Here is a 19,736-nt window from a genome sequence, read left to right on the forward strand (position 1 = left end):
AGAGTGCACGGAGTCTCGTCCAGCAGGAGTTAGATGTTGTTCAGGCCCAGTTGGTTCGCATGACAGAGTCGGCCGATACCAAGGAGAAGGAGCTACTGGAGGCTGCGCTTATGGTCAAGACTGCCTTAGAGAAGGTGTTGGTAGCAGAGCGGGATGTGGCAGCACGCACCCAGCAGGGCTATGAGCTCCGCGCCCGCCTGGCGGCCCACACACCCGCATCTCACCCTTCCACTTCAGGGACGCTTCCTCAGCCCCCTCCTTGACTTTATCTTGGTTGTATATTTATATTATATTGTCTCCATTTTGTTGTTAGTCGTCGGAGACGACTTCTCTTTTTGGGGGGGATGATGTTATCGGGAAAAAGTGTATAGTTAGTAATGTTAATTATCAATAGTTAGTTAGCCGACGGGTAGGTAGTTGGAGTCGCGACGGTTGTGTCGCACCCCTTCGGCTGTCATATATTGTACCACCTCCGGGTGTTGGGATATGTAATGTTGACGACGGATATAATATGAACATCCTTTGACATTAATGGAAAGCTTATTCTGGTACTTCTTTTATAGTTGCATTGTACATTGCTGTTCGATTTCTGTATTCTTCCTGTTTACCCACTGAGGTAAACAAAATGAAGTTCGCTCAAAGTCGTCTAATAGCCCAAATTCCCTCAAGCAAGTAAAATCACATGTAAAGACAAAGAAAGCTCGGCATTTTTATAGGCTTCGCGGGAAATGAAGGAAGGTGTTTAAAGCAAGAAATCTCATAATTCATCTAAAACGGCTGAGTTTCCAAGCAAAGGGGCATATAAAAGCAAAGTCGTTTTTTTTTTATCAATTTTGCGAAAGGATAAGCCAACCCCGCCTTAGACTACAAATCACACATTGTCTCTCCAAGGACCAAGTCTGCTTCAACGAAGGACATTCAAAAGTTGCTAAGTGTCTTTCGACGCTTATTTGTTAAATTTATTTAATTTTTCGAAGTGATTAGTTCAAGTTGAAATCGATTGTTTGCATATTGATGTTGCTAGAAGGAGCTAGGGTCGCAACTCAAAGCTCAAATTGAAGATAGGATCGTGATCAAGGCCGGGAAGCAAACATGCAACGCGCAGTATCAAAACGACACTCCCAAAGCACTACCAATGAAGAGTGCACTGCATAGCATAAAACGAAGTACGAGAATACACACCACCAACGGACAACAATTTGAAGTCCACCAGCAAGATTGAAGACAGAAGAACACAGAGAATGCTACAAGTGTGTGCATTCTAAGAAATACACAATTGGAATTGATTCCAAAAAATCAGATTGTAAAACTGAATTGTTTTAATGTAAACAACTACCTGTGGGCCCCTTATTAATGCAAAATAAAACAAGGGTACACAGGTCAGTTACTCCTCAACTACTTGATTGACCAAATTGATGTCAAATAGTGGTCGATAGCTGGGAAAGTGGTTGGGAAGACACCTGAAGATAACTAGGCATGGGTTAAGGCTGCCAAGTTTCTAGAAGGCATATTGTAGCCTTTCGATGCAGTCAATCTTGGCCTTGATTCGAATTGTAAAATCTATAAAAGGCAGGGTGCCTCTCTATTAGAGGGTTAGATTTCAATAGTTATATTTTTAGGAGTTAGAAATTAGATAGATCTTAGCAGTTAGCAGAGTAGAATATAATAGAGCTATTGTAAGAAATTTTTGTAATGGCAGCTAAAGCAAATATATGAACATTGAAATATGGTGTTTGTTGTCTTTGTTTTCTTTTGCTTGCATGGATTCATTTCAGCTGGTTAATTAGAGTTCAATAATTTTAACGGCGAAATGTGAGGGGTATTTAATGTATTTCAGGTTCATACCATTGGGGACCTACTGATTGTAGGTCATCGTGCATTGTTAGTCTGAACCCAAAACTGTGCCTAGTTCAACTATGAGTATTTGTCTCAGCCACACCAGAATTGGGTGCCTAGATGAATCCCCATAGTCTGAAAATCCACTTCTCCTTTGAACTTGCACCGTTCTTGTCGAGTTGTGAGGGTGTCTCTGGCGAAACAAGAATCGGTTTATCGAAATCTATCTACCGCTACATTAATTGTTATCATCACTATCCTTAGGATTCCTAAACCCTTCCCTTTTGCTTTTATTTTTCACAGTTTGAGGATCGCAGCATCGTCAGATGCAGACCAGCTTGTTGCAAACTAAGCCCCCTTGTGTTACCAGCAAAACACATCAAACCATTGAGCTACCCCGTTGTCATGACCTGACATTTGGAACCTTGAGGTTGTCCCCTTTGATCACTTAAAACAGCATTAGGGATTCCTTATACAAGAGAGGATAGGATACTCAACAAATTCTATTCTGCGTTGATCGGAGAGAGTTGATAATACGACTTTAGCCACGTCAACAGATGCCCAAATGGTAAAAGGTAGTTTTAAGTGATAGACATCACTAAAATGAGTGCCTACAAATGATAAGATGTTTTAAGTGTCATAAAGGAGTGGAAGTTGCACCTAGCAGTCATGGAGTGTCTTTAAGTGGCATAGACATCATGCATTAGGAAAACAGCACAAAAAAGAAAAAATTAAAAACAAGGCAAAAAAAAATTCATTCTTAAGTTCAGTCCAGAGAATTTGGTGATGAGGTGTAATGACTGACATTTGCATCAGATAATAACCCTGATTTCTGAGCTTGTTTCTCAATGCACCTACTGCCTGTGTACTATCTATGATGCAAGATTTATTTTTCTTGGCTTTGATTATCACCATTAGTGAATTAAATCAATTACTATAGTAGAAATGGGTTTGTTTATCTTATTTTTAGGTACTTTTTTATGTATTTTAATTTTTATATATTAAAGTAATATCTTTCCACCCAGCATCCCCAAAATCTAGAAAAAATTGCCTTGCCCAAAACCCATCCCCGCCTCTCTCCATCCATGAAAATTGTAGAAATACTAGTATTGGTGCTTTCTTCTATATCCTGGTCATTTTGTTTTGGTGTCCAGAATATCTTTGATTTCTATGCCATTTTTCATCGAGTGCAACTTAATTTACAGTGGACAAAGTATACTTATTTCCTAAATAAGATGGACATGAAAAATATTGCATAGCAATCTCCTAGCCCTCTTTAGCAAGTGCTTTTTGCAACTATAATTCAATTTCATGTAGATTTTTTTGGGGGGGCGAAACACAGTCTGCTGATACCAGCTAGAACCAAACATCAATAAGAAAAGGAGCAATCCAAGGCCATGACCACAAAAGGCATTTGGAGAAATATCAGACCAACTTACATTATACTAACATACGAGATACCATCTGAGATTTACAATTTACATTTGAGTATCATTGCATAGTGGCCAATCAATGTAACAATTATCATTTTACACTTCCAAAATCCTTCTCAAGTGCATCAATAGTTCTAGGCATAGAAGAAACAAAAGCGTTGAGCACAGGACTAATAGCATTAACATGAAGTGGGATTTCCTAAGTGTTTGTGTAGACATCCACTCCATAGCCAACATTGCAAACAATAGTGTCATGGCCATGAAATCTTTCATACTCTTTTATATATATATATATATATATATATATATATATATATATATATATATATATATATATATATATATATATATATATATATATATATATATATAGTCTAAAAATTAGTATTTTTCTTGAACTTCATACCATAAGATTAAAATTACCATTGACAAACGTATCAAGTTTTTAAACCCTTTAGCATCACATCATTTAGTAGAGCAGCTTCTTGCCAAAGACAAGTGTTTGTTATTATATGCTAAATTACATCAGATGAATCTGTAGTTGACATACTTACCCTCAGTTTAAGAAAATGCATCTTGGACATCAAACAAATGTCTAGCTAATTCTCAAGCCCTCCATATATTATAGAAAACTAGCAAACCAGCACGTTTAACAGTTAATTTCCCAAAAAGAACATCTCCCTTTTATTTTTAGGTGTAGTCATGCTAATATTGTTTCTGATCATGACTTTTCATAGTTCTGGTCCATCAAGAGCCTTCAAGATCCATTTTATAGTTAATGTAATGACCTGCAATTTGAAATCTTTCAAGCTAATAACCACACCCCACACCACTTCCCTCCCCCGCCCAACCCCACCCCCAAGTCTTTTGAAAGAAATTTCATGTACATTTAAAGTAGCAGAAGTAAATAATACATTGTCAAAACTAATCTTCAACTAATAAAAAAAAAGTATTGAACTAATGTCTTTCTATAGGAGTTTACTTTGCGCTATCACTGTATGTATTTTTATGAGTATAATGTTTCCCTGCTGATTATCCCCATTTTTTCTATTCCACAATATTTTTCATGCTTCATTATATTCAATTCATACAACTAAAATTCTAAAAAAGTTTTGCAACCTGATCATTTTTTAAATGGGAAATCCAAAAACAGAATATGGTTCACTCTCCTATCTTAAAATTTTATATAGAGCATATAGTAGCATACAGGACAAAGATAGATCACGCCAAAGCCAACAAATAAATGAGGGTGGGAAAGATGAGAAAATACCGAGTTGTCAGACAATAAAGATGCAATCCGTTCAACACTCTGTAGCATTTGGTAATCAGGAGCAATCATGACAATAATTTCATCCTCATCTGCAACTGGTTTCCTATCATTTAGGCTGTATAAAAGAGAATAAAAGTTAAACACTAAATTATGGAAAATCACAAAAACCCTCTTAGTTGCATATTTCTTACAATGTTTGATATATTCTTTAAGCTAGACTTTAAAGGCACATATTAATTATGCAAAGTATGAATCTCAACAACCTTTTCATCATTCATTGTAAAGTGAGCTATCAAGTTGAAAATAAAGAAACATTCACAAAAAGAAATGGTATTAGCAAGAGATGCAAAACATGTATACATGACAACACATAAACGAAATCCATTATTAACTACAATTTTAACCAAAAATCTCCCGAGTATTAAGAATTGAAAACTATTCTTTTCTATCCAATGAAAGTTACTACTGAGCTAAAAAGGTGAGTATGGACTAGAAACAATCATTAGCCCTAGATTTTCTTTTCATTCATGACTTGAATAAATCTACCAACACAATCCTAAAAATAATAGACGTCACTCAAGACAAGACAAGCAACAAAGGCATGACTTCAATATTCAACAACTGTATGCATCAAATTGATAAATAGATCTAGCAAAACGTACAAAAAGGACCTCAATATGAAAAGTTTCTTAGGCATGGAGCAAAAACATTAACATGGTTAAAAAGGGACAAGACCACAATACTATTTTTTGTATCTGACGAAACACAATTTAAATGTACAAAAGTGAACAAGTATCTTGGTAACTATCATTACATGTTCCAAAAGCATATGCAACTTTTCTCTATACATTTTTCAAGCTTACGAGGGTTTCTTGTAATGTCCCCTTTCTAACAAATTGTATGAGGTTGTCGTTAGCCTATTTCTCCATGGTCCCGCAAGCTAACCAAGACATTTAAGGGATCTTGATGATATTTGGCCTAGACATTTTCAGGGGATTCCGAGGTGTTTTGATGTGGTTTTGATATACTTACTATTTATAGTAAGTCAGTTGGGCCAGGTTAGGATCATCAATTATTCATGGATAATATCTTGTCGATGGTAATTGTTGATATCGACTAGAGATTTTAATAATCGTTTGTGATTATTAATGTATTTATCAATAAAGTTAAGTTATGAAGTTAAAATTAAAATATTTAACTTTATTGATATGGGGACTTGTTGGTATGTGTTTTATCATTTACCGAACATTAGAATAAAATATCCAAGGATACTCTACCCTCTCTTGAACAAAATCACTATGTGTGCCAAGATTGCAAGAAAGACCACACAGCGACTCCAAGGTTTATATGTGCGAATGAGCGACTTTATGTTGGATAGCTTCCTTGGTTATGTATGCTGAAATACAAGGGGGACTTACACTTCACTTGTTCAATTCACAATGGAGATTTATCGTTTGAGTTTTGGATCATGGATCTCAAGAGATAAGGGTTTAGAAATTATAATCTATTCCTAAGAATTCAAGAGAATGTATTGACTCGGTGACTTCAATAACAACACTTTGCTTCGCCACGCTTAGGACAACTACACTAAGTGAGTGCAATCTTCAAGGGATGTGCTTATGATTTTCATACTTATGAATAATACCAATAGTTGAACAATATTACTCAAATCAGAAGTTAAACCTTCACAAAATAAGCTCAGACTAATTTTACACAATGAACAAAAATCATATGTTCATCAAAAGTATGAGCAAAATTTCACCATAAATCAATACTTATCAAATCTTGCATTCTTCTAACATACATGAAATAAAATCTAAACTATGATGAGGGATAAGAACCATGCAGACTCCAAAATAAGGGAAATAATCACCATCAATTCGAAAAATGTATTACTTATTATTTTGGCAATCCTAAGCAACAATTGCTTATCTCAACCTGTTTTGCAACATGCTCCCATGATTTACAAATGAGGGTTGAGCTCAATTTATAGGCCCCCCAATTACAATTCAATGGCTAGGATTAATTTGCAATCAACGATCGTGATTAAGACAACCTAACCCTAATTAGGGTTTATTACAACTAACTACCCTTCGACCAATGAGAAAATTACATTTGACGACACTTGTCCTTCTTGCTAAATATAAACCAATAATAAAATAGAAGGTTGTTACATAGTGAAGTGTGCCTTCTAGAAGCTTCTGGATAAGTCAGGTTCATTGAACCTGGACATGTTGATCTTGATTGTTGAATGTCCTTGAATTCTCTAATTTGTGCCGAAAAATTGCCTAAGTATGGAAATTTGTTTGGAATAGTCTTCTTGTTGCCATCTGATTCTGATTGGGAGTTTGTCTTTGACTCTTCAGGAGATGAAATCCTTCAAGAAGTCTAGAATTTTGGCCAAGCCTGAAGACTTTTCTTGATGCCTGGAAACTCTTTCAAGTGTCTTGAATTTTGGAGGAGAGTGCCACTGTACCTACATCACAATGGAGGAAGTTTGGAATTTTCTCTGTGAAGTATTTCCCATAGCCAAATTTTGGCTAGTCAATTTTATTTTGTGACACCTTCATGTGGATCCTGCAACACCTGGCCAAGATTTTGGCCATCTCTATGCCTGAATGAACTTTGTCTATGGTTCTGCCCTCAATTCTGAATCTGGCTTGCGCTAAAAAGAACAAACTCCACCTTTGGACAAGAATTTTTTTCACCTCCTTTTTCTTTTCCTCTTTGTTCTTCTTTCTTCCTATTTCTTCTCCAACACTTAGTCAAAAGTTGATCCGTTTGGTTGTGCAAAATTCCACACAGCCATTTTTCATGTGTCAAAATTTTATTTTCCAACCCATTCATTTGTTTGACCCTTTATTTCACGTGCAATTTTTCTCAAATTTGTATTTCCTTTAGCCATTTTTCATCTTTCACCACAACAAGTTGATTTTCATGTCTAATCTCCAAGTCTTGGGTGAATTTTTATATCTAGCTTAGGCATCTTCACATATTCCATTTATGCCTGGACAAATTGGAATGTCTAAGTCTGATCAAACTTTCAAGGTGTTTGGACAATAATGTTCTTTGGCTAATGTCTTGCCACCTTCAACTTTCAAACCTCTTAGGCGGCCTTGGAAGACCTTTTCTTTCACATGGCAGACTTGTAAAGCCTTTGACATGTTGCCAACTTTCTATTAGGAGGGCGGACTTTGATAGTGTCAGGACATCATTCCTTCTAACTTGGCGGACTTGGAGGCTTCTTGGACGTGTTTCTTTTGTGTTTTATCCTCTCCTTGTGGCGGACTTGGAGTATGCTTGGACATGGGCGGAGTTTAAGGTTCCTTAGCCAACTTCTTATCTACCTCTCAAACCTTGCCTTGTTTTTCTTCATGGTGGGGTTGGAAGAAGCCTTGCCAACTTATGTTTGTGCTTTAATCCTTGGCGGACTTTGAATGTCTTTGGACATGCTTTGTCCCTTGGCGAACTTGGAGGCTTCTTCCTTCTACCATGGTCGAACTTGTGCCTAGGCGGACATAGATGATGTTTGGACATTCATATAGGCGAACTTCAAGTTGCTTGTGCCGCACACTTGGTAGGGTGGAGTTGGAAGCCTTATTCTTGCCACGTTTACCAGCCACCTGTCTTGGGCAGACTTCATGGATGTCCTGCTATTCTTCTCCACCATACTTATTAAAATTGTCATGTTCATCTTCCTTGGGCAGATTTGGTTCTTGCTTAGAGCATTTTCTTTGACACTTAACCAAATTTTGAAATTTTATTCCCCAAGGTATCAACACAGCCAATTTTTGAATTTTTTCTCCCCCAAGGTATCAACACAGCCAATTTTTTCAATTTTTTCTCCCCAAGGTATCAACACTTACACAATTTTTTGAATTTTTTCCTTAACCTTGGCCAACTTTGCTTCCACTTTGCTTTGCCATCTTCAATTTAACCTTGGCCAACTTTGCCTTCCATTAGCCATCCTTGGCTTGGGTGGAGTTTGAAGATGTTTGGACAAGTCTCCTTATGCCTTGGGCGAACTTTATCTAGACAGCCATTTTTTCACACTTATTCAAACTGTCATATCCATCTCTGACTTGCCATGTCCATTTTTGACCTACCACATTCATCTGGAACAAAAACCCTAATTAGGCTTTGCTTTTTGCACTTAAAGAGATAATTTTTCAAATCTAAGGACATGGGTACCGATCATATGGCTGATCTTCTGGAACAAAACCCTAATTAGGGTTTGCATTTTTCTTTTTACACTTAAAGACATTTTTTCAATTTTGAGAACATGGGTAGCAATAATATGGCTTGAGGATCAAAACCCTAATTCTGAAAAAAAAAAAAGAACCCTGCTTGTTAATGCATGATAGCCTCGGTAAGATAAATGATTGAATGAGAGATAAATGAAGTCTCTCATTCAAACATTTATTATCGTGAGGGGGCACGATCAACGGATGTTTTGATGGGCCATATCCAAAAGAAATGGCCGATCAAGGCATCGCTTGACCGTACCCAGCCCACTACATATACCAAATGAAATGTGTGAGAATGGATATTGAAATAAAAATGCTTCTCCTCTCCTGCAACATAAAAGAAGACAATCAGATTTATACAACAATTCAGCGATAGATAATACATAGAACAAGATAAATTTTAATTCTGATCCACAAAATTAACATGTTATCAGAGCCAGGTTTCCTTCTATAAAGCCTAACCGCCTGAAGGAAGATCCGATTAAGATCATATTGATATCTCCTTGAAAGTCTCGAATATGGCCACATTGCAAGAACTTGTCCTCTCAAACTTAAACTACAAGCGTCCCTTGATAAAGTCAGAAATTCAGACCTATGTTTAGAAAAATGTGTTCTCTAGAAAAAACTCAAGATACCTTGTGATTGAGAGGGAGCTTACTAATCAAGATTGAGCACTTCTGAGGTAAAAATAGTAAATATTGATTATTATTATTAATACTAATAATTATTTTATGGGCCCTGTGTAAATCATAAGGAAGTGACGACTTCCAAATGATTTCCACTTGTATTTTTGAGCTTATTGGAAGATGACGATCTTACAATAACTCAAGATTGTGGATAGAATTGCCGACTGAGGCAATCCACGTAAAAGCTTCTGGATAGAATCGCCAACAAAGGCAATCCACACAAGAGCTCATGGATAGAATCGCCGACTGAGGCGATCCAGGTAAGAGCTTGTGGATAGAATTGTCGACTGAGGCAATCCACGTAAGAGCTTGTCGATAGAATCGCCAACTGAGGCAATCCACACAAGAGCTCATCGATAGAATCGCCGATTGAGGCAATCCACGTAAGAGCTCATGGATAGAATCGCCGACTGAGCCAATCCACGTGAGAGCTCATGGATAGAATCATCGGCTGCGGCAATCCACACAAGAGCTTGTGGATAGAATTGCCGACTAAGGCAATCCACACAAGAGCTTATCGATAGAATCGCCGACAAAGGCAATCCACTCAAGAGTTTGTGAATAGAATCGCCGACAGAGGCAATTTGTTTTGCCAATAAAGTGTAATTCAATGCATTGCAGAAATAATAGACATGACAGAATATAAAGAAACTCAGATCTTCATTGATTCATAATAATGTCAGTACAATGACAATGACCATACTAACTCTGTCCCCATACCAACGACTCGCTAATATATAAAGGTGACCGGTCAGTTACACGGTGTCAACTGTCGACAACTAACGGGTTAACTGTCGTCATTAACTCTAATTACATTAAATGTCTTATTGCTTAATTACCCGACAACATCATCCCCCCCAAAAAGAAATGTCGTCTCCGAACGACAGACAACAAAATGGGAATGATATGCCTACAACAGATAACAACTACGAACCCCACAAAATAACAACTACACACAGACTACTGAGGGGGTAAGGGAGGCGTCCCTGATGGTGGAGGGGCTGGGGCTGCTACTGCCAACTGCTCCCAAAGCTATACCACCTGGTCGGTCCGGTATCGGAGGTCCTGCTCACCCTGCAGCTGCCGCTCCCGAGAACACCTCACTCGAAACAGTGCCTCCATCAATTCCTGATGCTTCGCCTCCAACTCGGCTGCCAGGGTAGCAACTCTCAATTCTGTTGAGGCTCTCTCATTTGACTGCACTGCCAACTCTACCCTCACAGCACTCAATTCTCCTCTCACGGTGGCAAGGATCTCATCTTTAATCCTAGCATGGGTGCGCTGCTGCTCTAACTCTGTCTCCAATGCAGGGATGAAAGTGGCCAACTCCTTCTGAGCCCTATCTGCCCTGAGCTGAGTCTCTCGAAGCTCGAGATACCTATCTCGTACAACCTACTCAATCCGTCTAACCACAGACTGTGTCTAACTCCCTCCAGCCACCTCCTGGCTCTGCCACTCTGCTCGCATCTCTGGAAGATCAAGCGTCGGCCATACATGCTGCTCAAAACACTGCTGAAATGCCACTACTACTCCAGATGTAGCAAATGCAAGGAGTCTCTGCAAAGTGAGCTATCCGACAGACTCCTCTACTGTCGAGGCAACCAGTAACTGAACCTCCTCCTCCATCCTGGCTAAGAATTGCACCATCACAGTAGGTCTCCCCTCTCCAATCCGTCCAACCTGATGTTGTTGCTGCGGTGATACTACCCCCTCCTCCACCAGTGGTGTCTTTCTATCACCCTGCTTTCTAGTGCCACTGTCCAAGTCGATAACCCTTGGAGGTGAAGGAATACAAAGGTAGGAAGGTGTGGGTGGTGCCTACCTGTGTGGGGATGAAGGTAAAGCCGCATATCTATCTAGCCATGAATCGACATCGTCCCCCACCGACCTCTCCTAGACCGTCCTTTGCGCCTCCTCTATCCTAGGTTCCGTCAGGATGACGGGCATGCATACTGGTGCACTCACTGGTGTCGTCATCTTGGCTGTGACTGGCGATGGCCGGACTGGTGGAGGCCGAGGATACATCTAACCAAACGCAGGTATGGGGATGGTAGAGATGGTACCCACTGTGACTCCAGATGATGCCAATGGTCCTCCCTCTCCTCCGACGGTCAGGAATGCTGGAGTAAATACCACCTGGCCGGTCCTGCCAGCTCCCCCTCCAGGCATTCCACGATGCCCCCTCGGTCCACTTGCCAACGATACTGTCTGAGTGGTGGGGGTCTCTTGCGGTAGTACTGGCTGCTCGGTCTGTGAAAGCCTGAAGGTGCTATCTTCCTCTGAATCATCCGACCCCTCACTTTCCTCCTCACTAGTGCTATGTCGTCCTGAATCCGTGTCACTGGCCGACACCACTACGTGGACCGGTCTCCTCCTCTTCCTGCTAGTCTGTCCCTCGGCGGTAGTCAAAATATCCAGCTCTAACAATAAAATCTAGCTGGCTTAAGGGAGTCGATGCTATCCCGCAGCTGCCATCCCCTACGGTGTGGTGGCACCTGTACCCGCAAGGAATCTAAAAATAATCCAATAGCGTGATGTGACATATAAAATACTTTATGTTTCAGCATCATACAGTTGTGGGCTCTATCTGACAGTAGACTAGCCCAATCATACACCATGCACTTTCTGAGTCCTGCCATCAATGCGATCATAGGTACTGCCGCGTCCGACGCTCTGCTGGCGCCAGTCAACCTGCTCTGTACTACGTCAAGTAAACATTGCCAGATGCCAGATTTTAAAAATGTCTTCCTCAGACCTCTTCCCTTCGGATCCAAGATGCAACTCCATTTTTCTATAGTCAAGTTGTCCTTACACATTTCTTTTAATAGCTGGGTTCTTCTTTCCTCGGACAACTTTGTTACCTTTTTGTCAATCTTTTTACCCTTGTCAGGAATGCCAAATACTCTCTCAAAATCATCAAAGTTAAATGAAACAATGATGTCAGTGTGCTGGAAATTGAATGACGATGTGCGAAGTTCAGGATCATATGTTTTAATCATTTGTCGTAGGTAGGGTTCGAATTCCTTAATATTAAAAATGGGCATCTGAATAGCATCATGGACCCTAGCTTTTGTTAATTCAATTTTTACCTCAATATCTGACGAGCTCCTGGCATTTTCCCACCATTGCCTACACACCGTTCCAGCCAAACCCCCTAATAGAATTGTATCTGCGGTGACCTGCGTAACTCTTCCCTTTCCTGCATCCTGTGCAATTGCTTTGCCCTTGTCTTGGTCGCCCATTGCTACAGCAGGTTTCTTTCTGGCTTCCTTCTTGGTTTGCTCTTCTCTTTCCTGCAATTTCTTCCTCCAATCTAGCTTTTTCAATCCCCTAGGTTCAGTCGCCATTAATCAAAATAAAATAAAAATTCCTTGTCTGGGGTTCGATTTGTAACTGTTCCGAGTCTTAACTATCTTTCGTTTTGTATGGATTTGCCTTGCTAATGTGGTACGGCTGATTTGAATGTACAGCTATCACCCGACAATTTTCTAACTGGCAAGTAGCTGATTTGTCCGTACGGACGTCTTTATAACTCGGCAATTTCCTGAGTATTCATGCCATATAAAACACTTAATGACAAAAAAAATAACTTTAACTTTTTTCTGTATGTCCCTTTTTTCTTTTCTTTTCTTTTTTTTTTTTCTTTTTTTTTTAAATGCAATTCCGTACGACTGTACGGCCTTTTCCGTACGGCCGTACGTTTTTTTTTTAAAAAAAAAGCTCAATTTCGTACGACCGTATGGATTTTTTTTTAAAAGTAATGTTTTTTTAAAAAAAATTGTACCGTACGGTCGTACGGACCCATTGTACTGTTGTTTCCGTACGACAACATTTTTATTTTTTATTTTATTTTTTTAATTTTTCGTAATTTTTTTTTCCTACGGCATCGTACGAGATCGTACGGACCTACCGTACAGTCATTTCCATACGACCGCACTTACCTATCCGCCTGGGCGGACCTCGTCTCTTGCCTCCGTTGCTGATAGATTTTCAACTTGGAGCCATTTACAGCATCAGGCACCCCCATCCCGTCCATCGTCCACAGCTTGATGGCTCCATTCGCGCCAACTTCGCGAATCTTAAAGGGACCTAGCCATTTTACCCTGAATTTGCCTGGATTAATTTCATTTCGACCATTAAACTTCAATACCAATTGCCCCGGGGTGAACTGCATCCTTCTTAAATGTTTGTCGTGCCAGGCTTTCCGTCGTTGCTGAGCTGTCTCCGTCGCCCATTGTGCCATCGTCCGTCTTTCATCCAACTTATTCAGGGCGTATAGCCGCTCCCGGAGGCTTTCCATGTCGCCTAACCTGTTGTCAATGGCAATTCTGAGACTTGGCACCATGAATTCCACTGGCACCAAAGCCTCCTGGCCGTACATTAATTGGAATGGTGTCTGCCCAATGGTTACCTTGTAAGTTGTTCGGTACGCCCAAAGTACCGACGGTAGACACTCCTCCCAGTCTTCCTTCTCAACCCCGCAGGACTTATAAATTACTGACACCATGATTTTGTTGGTCGCCTCGGCCTGGCCGTTTGCCCGAGGATAGTACGGACTTGATAGAGAATGGAAAATTTTGAATTCGGTTGTCAACAACCGGATAATGTGGTTTACGAAGTGCCCTCCTCTATCACTTGTCAACTGTATAGGTATTCCGTACCGGGTGATAATCTGTTCATAAATGAATCTCGCCGTACTAACGGTGCAGTTGTCTGCCAAGGCCCTCGCTTCGACCCATTTGGTCAAGTATTCGGTCGCCACGACAATGTATCTACATCATCGGGCCCGGCTTGGTTTCAACGTACCAATGAAGTCTAACCCCCATCTTTCGAACAGCTCTTGAGCATTCGATGGGTTGAATGGCATAAAATCCCTCTTTAACGGTCATCCAGCGCGTTGACATGTATCACAACTTGTCACCCATTCTCTAGCGTCATTATGCACTATCGGCCACCATAAGCCTACTAGTAAGACTTTCCTTGCCGTCGTGTCCGGTCCCATGTGTCCTCCTGCGACCCCTTCATGTGCTTCTCTCAAGACTCCTAGGATTTCCTCTTCCAAGACGCATCGTCGTAGGATCTGGTCAGGTCCCATCTTGTAGAGAAGGCCATTTATAAGTTGGAACGTTCTGCTTCTTAGTACAAGATTTCATCTTTCGCCTGATGACATTTCCTTAGGAAGTTTTGAAGTTGACAGGTATTCGCCTACACTTGTGTACGAGGCAAGAAGGACAGCAATGCGGAAGAGATGGGCGTCCAGAAAATCCTCGTTAACACCTTCGGCCGGCTCTCCAAACTTGATCCGTCATAGCTGGTCGGCAATGACATGGCTCTTGCCAGGTCTGACAATGATGTTGAATGTAAATTCTTGTAACAGCAACAGCCATCGGCTAAACCACCCCTGGATGATTGGCTTGTTCACCAAGTACATCAACGCCTGTTGATCCACATAAAATGTGAATGGTGTCGACAATAGGTAATGTCAGAATTTTTGGACGGAGTATACCATCCCGAGGGATTCTCTCTCCATCGTGCTGTAATTCTTCTCTGCATTTGACAAGAGTCGGCTTGCAAAATACACTGCGGTGGTCCAACCCGTGGCTGCCAACCTGCGCCAGTGTGGCCCCTATGGAAAAGTTGGATGCGTCGACATGTACATGGAACTCTTTGTCCTAGTCTGGATATGTCAGGATTGGCGCACCTACCAACTGTGACTTTAACTCCTAGAAAGTCTCTTCCTGGGCCGTCCCCCAGATGTACGGCTCCCCCCTTCGTGTCAGCATATCAAGTGGGTATGATACTTGGGCAAAGTTCTTAATAAACCGCCTATGATACCCAATGTGTCCAAGAAATGACTTTACGCCAGTGACATCGTCAGGCGACTCCATCTCCACAATGACCCATACCTTGTCAGGGTCAGTCTTCAATCTGGCCTTGCAGACGATGTGCCCTAGTAACTTGCCTTGAGGCACCATAAATCTGCATTTCTTAGGATTTAGGGCGAGGCGAGCTCGTCAGCATCTTTCCATGCATTCGCCAAGTGTTGCGAGATGTGCCTCTTCCATTCTGTAAATGGACCAGTCGTCCAAGAATGCTTTGAAGTTTCCTACGGACATTTTGTCGAAAATATGGAGGACTATCCATTGGAAGGTAGCTGGCGCGTTGCACAACCCGAATGGCATCCGGTTGTATGCATAGACGCCATCTTCTACGACAAAGGTGGTCTTCAATTTGTCCTCCTCTGCAATGGAAATTTGATTATATCCCAAGAATCCATCCATAAATGAATAAATTTCATGGTCTTCTACTTCCTCCAGGATGGTGTCTGTGAATGGTATGGGAAATGGATCTTTAATTGTGACAGCATTCAAACACCTGAAGTCTACACAGATTCTTACCTGATCGGCCTCCTTTTTCAAGGATATCACAATGGGTGATACCCATTCACTGGTCTGGACCTCGAAGATGATTCCTCCTTCGAGCATGCGGTCAATTTCGTCATTTACCCTAGCGGCATAATTTTTGTTCATCCTGTATGGTCGCTTCTGTACAGGCACGGCTCCGGGAACCAAAGGGATCCGTTGTACACAAAGTTCTTGTGGTACCCCTTTGGGGTCTTTATACGTCCAGGCAAACACATCCTTGTACTCTGTGAAAATTTTGAACGCCGTCATCTTCAAGACCGAATTCCAGTCGTCGCCGACTAGAAGATTTTTCTGTTTTGAAGTTTCTCCAAGGTTTATAATTTTAAGTGCAGATTCCTCGTACCTTATGGGCTTACTCTTGTCGAACTGGTGTGCTGGTGCGTCATCCATAGGGGCATCCCCTTCCTTGTATTGTCCGTACTCTCGTGAGAACTCGTTCTCGTCAGGTTCTTCTTCGATCTCCAGCACATTGCACCCATACAATAATTCATAGTCTTCCATTTGCCAATGGAAGAGCCCTCTCAAAGAATCCGTCTCGTCCTCAGAACAGGCTTGAATTCCTAAGATGCCTTTGTCATCTAGTTCCGTGCCATCCTTCCCTTCGTCCGTACCGTCGTCCCCGTCGGACTCTGACTCTGATGCCAACTCTTCACTGACCAGTTGGGTTTTGAGGTCAATGATATATCTTCTGTCGGCCTTTTCCATGGACAAGGTGTTCTTTTTCCAATTGTCGTTTGCTTTTGCCGCCACCAGCCAGCCTCTGCCAAGGATGGCATCATATCCCTTCTTCTTCAATGGGATGACCACAAAGTTCAAGACGAACGACTGTGTTCCAATCGTCACTAGCTGTGCCATGAGTGTGCCAAGCAACTTGATGTTGTGTTGGTCTGGTCCCAATAAATTAAAGGTGGACGGCCAGAGACTAGGTTTGCCCCATTTTTTCCATGTTTCCTCTGGCAAGACATTTACTCCCGACCCGCCGTCGACAATGGTGTCGGTCAAGATGGTGCCCTGTATACCCATTTCCACCACTGCTGGGTGTCTACCATTGTTGATCGTCAGGGCTAATGGGTCTGTCGCCGTCTCGCCAAGGTTGTCCCTTTCATGTGTTGGTCGGCCGACTGGGGTTATCAATACGGATTGCAGAAGTGTCGTCCGCAAGTGTGGCATACTTTCCAGGAGATCCTTCATTTTGACGGGTATCTCGACCTGTAGCAGTTGGTTTATAATATTTGTTTCTGCTTCAGAGCGAGAAGTACCTGCAAGCCCGTGTGCGTCCTTGTTAGTCGACATCTCCTTCTCCAATTCCGCTCGTGCCTCCAGTGCCTTTCGTTTTTCCGTACGAGGATCTGGGTAAGTGGCCACTTTCGTCTTGGATCTTGTTATGGCGAGCACATCCTCCGTTTCTACATTCAACAAATTCACTCCAGATTTCGGACAGTTGCCATCGTTATGGTCCCCCGGACCGCACCACTTGCAAAGTTTTTGTGGCAATTCCTCCGCCGTACAGTCCCTGGCAAAATGCCCCCATTGGTTGCAAGCCTGACATTGTATCATCGGCCGCCCTTTAGCGTCATATTGGATTCGGCTTCTATTATTAGTATTATTATTATTGCCTCTTCCTCCTCGCCTGTTGTTCCGATAGCCGCCAGACGACGCGTTGTTGATCGCAGGCTGGGACGTGTCGGCTGGCGCAGACGGTTTCGTAAAGAGAACCCATTGGTTACGGGTCCTCATATTGTACGGACACTCCTTGGTAAGGTGTCCGACAATTTGACAAATATCACAAAATGCTTTCTTCGGACAAGACCCCTTGGTGTGTCCGTTGCTGAGGCAGTCCGTGCACCATAAATCCCCTTCGTCGGCTTTGCTTGTGCTTCCTTTGGTCGCCTTCATCTCTCTCATCATTCGCTCCATATCTTTCTGGAGAGCCCGTACCTTCCGATTAGACTCGTCATCACTGCTACTGCTTTTGTCAAAAGAGGAATCGTCGTCTGACAAGGATTTCTTTTTCTTTTTCTTGGACGTCTTTTGCTCGCTTTCTAAATCCATTGCCCTATTACAGGCGTCGATATATGAAGAGGGAGGTACGATCTTCATTTTCCGTCTAAGAGACATCTTCAGACCTTCCACGAACCACCGTTTTTTCAGTCTGTCTGCGGATTGGTTCTCCATTTTTCCTAGCAGCTCTTTGAGCCGCCGGCTGTAGGTTCGAACCGTCTCATTCTTCCTCTGTTTCGTGCCGTAGATTTCGGCTACGATCTCATTATCGTCTCTTAGGAGACGAAACTCCACTTGAAATTCCTTGATCAAGTCAGGCCATGTGCTAATTTTAGCCTTCTCCGTATCGAAGAACCAGTTGATGGCCACGCCCGTTAGGGTTGCGGGAAATTGTGTTACCCACTCGTCCTGATCGGTAACACCATTCGCTCCCCAAATTGTTTCACAAGTGCGATAGTGGCGGACAGGGTCTTCTTTCCCGTCCCCATGGAACTTTGGAAGTTTTTTTTTTTTGCACCTTGCCTTGTGTTTTTACTACTGGTGGCTGTTGTCCTACTCCGGATGGGTTAGATCCTATAAGAGGTGCTTGACCGTTGTGCCCCAGTGTCCCTTCGACACTCCTGGCAGCCCCGGTGTCTTCTCCCTCCCTTGCCTCCTCCCCACTCCGTGGAGTTTCCCTAGCCTCTAGTGTGCGTGACAAGTCCCTAAACTGAGTTTTAGTACACTCTATCCTGCAGCGGGTTTCCACAAGTAACTCCTCCAAACTCCGTGGGTGGCCGTCGGCCTCACCATCCCCTCCGGAGCGTTCCTCCTCCCTTCGCTTATACCTCCGTCGCCTTTCCGCTTGCTGTTCAAGGATCAAAGCATGTTGGGCTACTGCACATTCATCTATATACTCTTGCTTATTTTTGTCTTTATTCAATGTATTGGGCATTAATTCCCGTACGACTTTATATATAACAACGACATATAAAAAGTAGAACACTTTTATTCATTCATCCTGTGGGATACAAGTATATGTCAACAATATGACATAATTATTACAATGAGTGTTCTTTATTCCGTCCCGTACGGCTCAAGGTTCAAGTGTCCCGTCGCATGCCATCCTGTTGCGCTTCCCAATGACGGTTGTTTTCTTCATACTGTAGGAGGATCTGTTGGCGTCGTTCTTCGCAAGCAATTTCCTCCAGGCGAGCCCGCTGTGCGAGTGAAGCCTGTGCGAGCAATTGGGGGAGGTGGTTCATCAACTGATTCACCGCAAGGCTAACTTCCAGTGCGGTCCACACGGCACTTGTTGGAACTTCCACCTTCGTGGCCTCTCTTCGGACGTAGGTTTCGATGGCCACCTGAAGCAGGATTGAAAATTCCCTCATTGTAGTATCTTCTCCGTCGTAGAGCTCTGTTCGTGCGTCATCCACCTCAGGGTTAATCTCGCTCGCGGGTAGGCCCATCGTGTCCGTACGCCATTCGCTCCTTTTCCGGAGTCTGTCTAGGCAACGTCGCCAAATGTTTTGCCAATAAAGTGTAATTCAATGCATTGCAGAAATAATAGACATGACAGAATATAAAGAAACTCAGATCTTCATTGATTCATAATAATGTCAGTACAATGACAATGACCATACTAACTCTGTCCCCATGACCAAGGACTCGCTAATATATAAAGGTGACCGGTCAGTTACCCGGTGTCAACTGTCGACAACCGACGGGTTAACTGTCGTCATTAACTCTAATTACATTAAATGTCTTATTGCTTAATTACCTGACAACACAATTCACATCTTGAAACTATGGTGCCCAGATAAGCATCATACGATTTATGAATATTGCTCCCAATA

The 19,736-nt window shown here is 42.1% G+C and overlaps 1 protein-coding gene across 2 annotated transcripts in view; it reads right to left on the reverse strand.

Annotated features, from left to right (window-relative positions):
- The window catches only part of LOC131069600 (uncharacterized), a 186,753-nt gene that overhangs the window by 83,948 nt on the left and 83,069 nt on the right, over positions 1 to 19,736 (reverse strand). For both annotated transcript variants that reach the window (XM_058005127.2, XM_058005126.2), the window contains exon 5: positions 4,540 to 4,654. In XM_058005127.2, coding sequence (XP_057861110.2) covers positions 4,540 to 4,654 — 115 coding nt within the window. The remainder of the gene's footprint in view (positions 1 to 4,539; positions 4,655 to 19,736) is intronic.

Source organism: Cryptomeria japonica, chromosome 3 (assembly GCF_030272615.1).
Source record: "Cryptomeria japonica chromosome 3, Sugi_1.0, whole genome shotgun sequence".
Lineage (NCBI taxonomy): Eukaryota > Viridiplantae > Streptophyta > Pinopsida > Cupressales > Cupressaceae > Cryptomeria > Cryptomeria japonica.